The 6471-nt window shown below is 49.7% G+C and overlaps 1 protein-coding gene across 8 annotated transcripts in view; it reads left to right on the top strand.

The window, feature by feature from the left end:
* The first annotated feature begins 4976 nt into the window (after positions 1 to 4976).
* The window catches only part of NTRK2 (neurotrophic receptor tyrosine kinase 2), a 202410-nt gene continuing 200915 nt past the window's right edge, over positions 4977 to 6471 (top strand). For all 8 annotated transcript variants that reach the window (XM_048080554.2, XM_048080553.2, XM_048080556.2 and 5 more), the window contains exon 1: positions 4977 to 5342. In XM_048080554.2, the coding sequence (XP_047936511.1) occupies positions 5122 to 5342 (221 nt within the window). In that variant the 5' untranslated portion in view covers positions 4977 to 5121. The remainder of the gene's footprint in view (positions 5343 to 6471) is intronic.

Raw genomic sequence — 6471 nt, 5'->3', positions numbered from 1 at the left:
TGTGGGGATATGAAAAGTGGCACGCTGCAGTGTGAAGAGTGCTCCTAGCAGAGCGATTGCACTTGTGAGGAGGCCCCAGCAAGCCATTACCAGCTGGACTCAACCATTAGGCCTTCAGGCTCTCATTTAATTCCTTACTTGTTATAAATATTGTAGGTACAGTTAACTTTTCCTTTCCCCTTCCATCCTTCTTCCCTTCCTCACAAAACAAAATGGTGTGCTAATTTTCTTGATCACAAGGTGGCAGGATTCATCTTCACTTTAAAGTCAATAAGCACTGATCAACTGCTTGAAGCAGAGAAGGAGAAAATGCTTGCATTATTCAGGAGTGCAAAATCAGCGATGATCAAATATCTGGATAAACCTGTGAACAGGTGGAATACTGTAAATAGTAAAAGCTGGGCTAGGGCACTTACAGACTGCCTTGTGCTTTGAGGAAGTTCTGAAGGAGTTGTGTGGAAGCTGATTTTTGTCACAGGGGTAAAGGATGTGGGGACTTTGGGAAGAGGGACAAGTACATCTCCACATACATACTAGCCTGGCAGATGTTCAATATGCTTGCTCTGGGTCATGGTATGAATGTGTCTCGCTGACCACAGGTTCATTTTGAATGCAAGAAATTATTCATGTGGAAAGTTGCATTAGAATTAGCATATTTCTCTGGAAAACAAAGGGTTTCTGATAAAATCCAGAGTTCCTATGAGCTCTCCTCTGACAGCTAGGAATTGCCAAACAATAAGCAAAATGTAAACAGCTAAGATGCAAAGCTTCTATGCAGTTTTGGTGTTGGTATGTAAGACTGGTCTTTATGTGTGTATGCCTTTGGACGAGAAAGGATACCTCAGTACACACACAATTCATGCCCTCACCTTTCCCCAGGCTCTGTGGTACAGTTCCTTATTCTTCCACCTAAATAACAGTACTCTCACATAGATTCTTTGAGTTTCAGCTCTTGCCTCTTTTCTACAAGTCTGTTCTTGCACTTTTACAAATATTTACTGTAATTTCTATGCTGTGATATACAAAGATATACACTGCATGAGTTAAGGTTTTGGGGTGATCAAGCTCCATTTCAGGTAACAGTAATTTCAAGAAAACACTCTATTTCAGCATCTTCTGGTTTTGCTTCTAACATATTCAGAAAAATGTGCTCTCATAACTTGAAATGTGGTAGTTAAAAAATGGACAAAGAAATGTGTATTGCAAGGGAACTTGCAATCTCTGCAAAGCTGTTTACTTGTTTTCACCTACCAATGGCAAATTTGACTCTGCTTCACCTGCTCTGGGGAGACGCTTTCCTCACTGCTCTAACCAGGCTCAATTGTTTGAGATTCCAGTGTTCTCCGTGGTTATCTATTTGTTATGCTTACCGTACAAAAGTTTTCATAATGTCTAACATATATCTTCTTTGCAGTAAATCAAGTCTGTTAGTTTTTGTTGTGTCTCACAGACAATGAAAGAAATCATCACCTATCACTTTGCACAGCCCTTTACATATTTCAGGAGTGTTATTGCACCTCCCTTCAGTATTTTGCACACTGAACAAAGACAGTTCTTTCAATCCTAGCTCAGACTTTGTATTTTTTAGGCTTCTGACCACACTCTATAGCCTTGTTGTACTTAAAAGTCTTTGTTCTAGTTTTAACACCTCTGGAATGATGTGTGCTCTCACAGAACTACCAGAAAGCTACTTTTCTCTGGTGGCTTAGTTGCACTTCTCCTTTAAGTAATAGTTCATAGGAAGTATTTAAGCAGTTCTTTGCTACTTTCTTTATGAGAAAAAGCATAGGAGAGTGGTGTTACCTTTATAAATAAAAACCTTCACGTGGAAATAAAGTTACAATTTATCACATCAATTCTTTGTGCAGCTCACCTTTTTTAAATCTAGAATTAAAAGACTCCAAGCATCTAGCTGTGCTTAGTGAAAGAACTGCTCCTTCCCCCAGTACTGCAGGCCAGCCATGGTATTTCTAGGTGGAGCACTCCCTAGCTTTCACTGTGCGTACTTTCCATCTCTATTCCAGCCCACCAACCTATTTTGATAAAATGCTAAGTTGGGAGCGGGGAATATATATTTAATGGAATTTGGTATTTTACCAATGCACTTTGACATCTGGTCATTTTCAATATCAGCAATCTATGTTGGTAAGTCCCAACCCTTCCAGGAAAGGATTATCACACAGCTCAGCAATGCTCTTGTGGAAATCCAAACCAATACCTTCTATAACAGGTGATAAGACTGTTTTCTAGTATGTGCTATAGTATCATTTAACATTTACCTGCAGCTTTACAAGTTCGAGGTCTTACCTACAGAACTTCACTCTTCCAACATTATTGAATGACATAATGAGCCAGTTTGATTGAACTGCATGGTTTTATCTGAAACTTTGAGAACTTTTCAATTTCCTAGAATCTTAGAAAACAGACTTGAAATGTCTGTGAAGTAATAAGGTCCAATATGTGCCTATATGTGATTAGATAAGCATAAGCTTATTGTCATAAAATCACCAGGAGTATTACAATAAGTATTTCCTGTCTTTAAGAGCTGATGTCTTTGTATTCATCCAGAAGAGATAGGGAAATAGACATATTTTTTGAAGTTGTAAACAGATTTGTGCGAACACTAATTTAGGTTTTGCAGCCACTTTCAAAAAGATTTGGAAACTTTACTTCTGTCCTGCATTAGAGACCTTTCCCAAGCTTTTGCGAAAATGGAATCATATTGCCATTCGTGCCAGTAATCTTTCTGCTCTTTTCCTCTTAAGCATTTTTCTCCAAATCCTTTAAAAATCCCATCCTACTGGGATTGTACCTAGAAGATTGTCCCTTGAAATGATCATCTTACTTGCTACACTTCTATGAACATTTCTCGTTAGAAAAAAAATGACACTTTAAATTAATGCCTTTTTCACCAGTGTTGTGTTACTTGTAGACAAAATGTCTTGTACTTGAGTAATATCTTCTATGGTCCTTTCATGTTCTTATGCTGCATTATGTGGCTTTCTTATTTCCTGGGACTCTCTTGATCATGTTTTATTTAGAAATGACAGAATGCTGGACTTGGCAAGGGAGAGATACATTCCAAATAGGATACAAGTATTTATATAATAATCCTACATACATTTCTAATAAATTTGTCCTAAATATGGTAACATGATTGACAATATTTTCGTTTATGTTTCTTTATCTAATTTTCACTCATTGCCCTATAGAGAGGCGTGAATCAGAGTTACAGCTAGGTATGGCTATGGCTTTGTTAGCAAGATGTTATTTAAGAGCAAACCCAACCCTGCCTGTGACTATGAATGCAAGGCCTATGAACGTACCCTGTAAGAATTGGATTTTTTCTGTAGCCTGAGAAATGCAAAAAGAACGGAGTGTTCATTCAATTAATAAGTGCCATATCAAATTGATTCCTGAGCACTTTCTAAACAGCGTATTGACTACCTGTTCTGTACTTTTGTAACAAAAATTCTGTAGCCATTCTTTCTTGAATTCAGCAGCGGAGCTCTGAATTACTCATTCTGAAATACCAAGCTCGGGTAGTTTCATCAGAATGCGCCATCACCACCTTTGGATGTAATGGTATAGAGGCAAGTGAGCACTCTGCCAACACGAAGCAAGGTCTGCCCGTTATTTATCGGGACAGGAAGAGCACCACTTCAGACATGAGAAGAACGACATCGTTGTCATTCGGCCCAATTTCCCCCATCACTCTCTCTGTAAACCTGCGGTGCACACGCCTGGGTCAGCCCTGCCCGAAAACACCGACCCTCAGCTCCGAGAGCCGGCCTCCCCCAGCCGCCCCGAGGCGGGGGGCACCCCGATGGGCTGCGGGGGCTACCGCCTGCCTCAGGGCTCTGACCTTATTCAGCCGTGCCCGTGTGCGGGGGGATCGCGGTGCGGGCTGGCGGCCCCGGGGCGCTGCACGGCGGCGGCGGGACGCGCGGTGGCGCCTGCGGAGCGCGCAGCGCCGGGCACTGCGGCGGGCTGCGGGGCACCGAAACCGCTGCGGAAAACCCGCAGCCGGGGGGAAGAGAGCGCAAAACCGGCTCTCCAGACCGCGGAGATGCTGCGGGATGGACGAGGCTGCCCGGGGAAACAGCGGGGCGTCGGGGGGCCGCTCATCCGCAGCCTCGCGGGGGTCTTAGAGCGGCCCCTTTTATCGCCCCACCGAGAGGGGTGCCGCCGTCCCCCGCCCTGGAGGGGATGCCCGGTGCCCCTCGGCGAGGTGACCCTGTCCTGGGGCACACGGGGCCGCGGAGCGGAGCCCCCCACGGCGCCCGGCGGAGCGGGGAGCCCGCACTGACGGCGGGGCGCTCCTCATCCGCGGGGGTGTGAGTGCGTGTGCGCGACTGTCCGTGTGCGTGTGTACGCGTGTGCGAGTCTGTGTTTATGTGCGTGCGTGAGTGAAGGCTCAGGCGCAGACTGCCTATTGGTATCTAATCTTCGGCACCCTCCCTTCTCTCCCTCCTCTCCACCCCCCCCTCCTCCCTCCCCTGTCGCTTTTTTTTTTTTTTTTTGGATTTCAGGCTCATTTTGTGGAGTTTCTGCCCCTCTCTGCGTCAGCCCCACGTCACTTTGCCGGCAGCTCCCCGGCTTGGGCTGGAGCAGGAGCCGGGGCTGCTTTATTATCAGCTGGAGGGAGGAGGAGACGGTGCGTAAAGCGGCGAGCACGGCGCCCCGAGCCCCGCCGCCGCCGCCGCCGCGGGCTGCGCCCTCCCTCCCCGCCCTCCCTCCCTCTTTCCCTCCCTCCCTCTCTCCGTCCCTCCCTCCCTCCCTCTCTCCATCCCTCCCGCGGGCAGCGGCCGCCCGAGCCCCCGCAGGTAGGAGCGCAGCCTCCGCCACCTGCCCCTGCCGCTCCGCGCGTTTTGCAGCATCATCGGGAGCCGCCGCGGGGGCAGGCGGCGCCGCTGCCCACCCGCGGGGCCGGGGCAGGTGCCGAGCCGTGCCGGCTCCCTCCTGAGTCCCGCCGGCCCTCGTAGCCCCCGGTCGGGCACGGCGGCGGCTGCGGCTGCGGCGCGCCCATGTGAGCCCCGGCCGCGGGGTGCCGGCCCGCGGCGCGGAAGGCTGCGCACCCTCCGCAGCATCCCGAGGAGGCCGTCGGGCAGCGCTGGGGTGATGGGGGGAGGCACGGTATCCAGCCGGCGGAGGCCGGGCCCCGGCCTGGCGAGGCTGTGGGGCTTGTGCTGCCTGGTGCTGGGCTGCTGGCGGGGCGCTCTGGGCTGCCCCGCGTCCTGCCGCTGCAGCTCCTGGCGGATCTGGTGCGCCGAGCCGGTGCCGGGCATCTCCTCCTTCCCCGTGCCGCAGCGGAGCGCCGAGGGCGACAATGTCACCGAGATGTGAGTACGGCACGGCCGGGATGGGGGGCTGCTGGCTGGGGGGACGGCGGGCAGCTTCCCTGCGAGGGAGGGCACTCGCTCCGCGGGCAGCCGCGGGGGCCGGGAGCCTGAGAGCGCGGCCGTGATTTAGCCCCATCTCCGTGGGCTCGGCCTCACGGAGATGCCCTTGCGAGGCCGGCGGGACGACCCATCCCGCCGGCCCCCGGTGCGGCTTCCCAGGAGCGCGGGGAGGGCGCGGGGGTCGCCGCCGGCCGCGGAGCATCCGCGGGGCGGGCGCTGGGCTGCGGCCTCCGGCCTCTGCCTCACCTCTGCGGCGGCAGCGGGTTTTTAATTAATCCATCGATTTCAGTTTCGCGGCCACGGTTTATTCCTGCTGGTTTCGATGGGTGGCTTTCACCCCCGTCACTGGTCTCTCCTTTTTTCAATTCCCTTTTTCAAGTGGAAAAAAAAAAAAAAAAAAAAAAAAGGAAAAGAGAAAGGTAGGGATGCGGCACATTCTGATGGAAGGGAAAGGGAGAGCAAACTATCTTCCTTGCCCTGGCCATAGGCATGCAAGCCTGCTTTGCCCTTCTCCATAAGGTGCCTTGAAGGAGAAAATGCTGAGCCTGTGGGGAAATGAGACTTTTGCTCTGAGTGCTGGAGGATTAGGAAACCCTCACTATTAGCGAGGAAGGTGCAAAAAGTTTTTTGTTTTTTTCTCTCACGGTCGTGTTTTTTCCATCCTTGTTTGCCTGCAGCTGATAGTCGGTGAGGGAGTTGTGTAGTGATTCATGTTCAATCCTAAATCCTTTAACAGCCTCTGTACTCTGTGGCATCCACATAGGTTGCCTGAGAAAAGGTGCAAAGACTCTTGCTGAGCAAAAATTTCGGCTACTGGGCGTACAGGACCTGGAGAAAAAGCCTTCTAAAGCTGTTTTGTCTATCTTCCCCAGCCGCTGCTGTTTCTGGATTGTTACCCACAACATTTCTATTGTAAAAAAATCCAGAATATTTTTGCCCCAAATCCATACAGTTTTCTTACTGTTTAATTTCTATTTCCTTCTCTTCTATCATCTTCTTCTATTCCCTTCTTGTCTTTCATCTTTCTTTAGAAACAATACAAAAATGCCATGAAATATTGTGTGATATT

Source organism: Anser cygnoides, chromosome Z (assembly GCF_040182565.1).
Source record: "Anser cygnoides isolate HZ-2024a breed goose chromosome Z, Taihu_goose_T2T_genome, whole genome shotgun sequence".
Lineage (NCBI taxonomy): Eukaryota > Metazoa > Chordata > Aves > Anseriformes > Anatidae > Anser > Anser cygnoides.
Note: the sequence above shows the minus strand (reverse complement) of the source record. Positions and strands in the feature narration are given on the sequence as shown.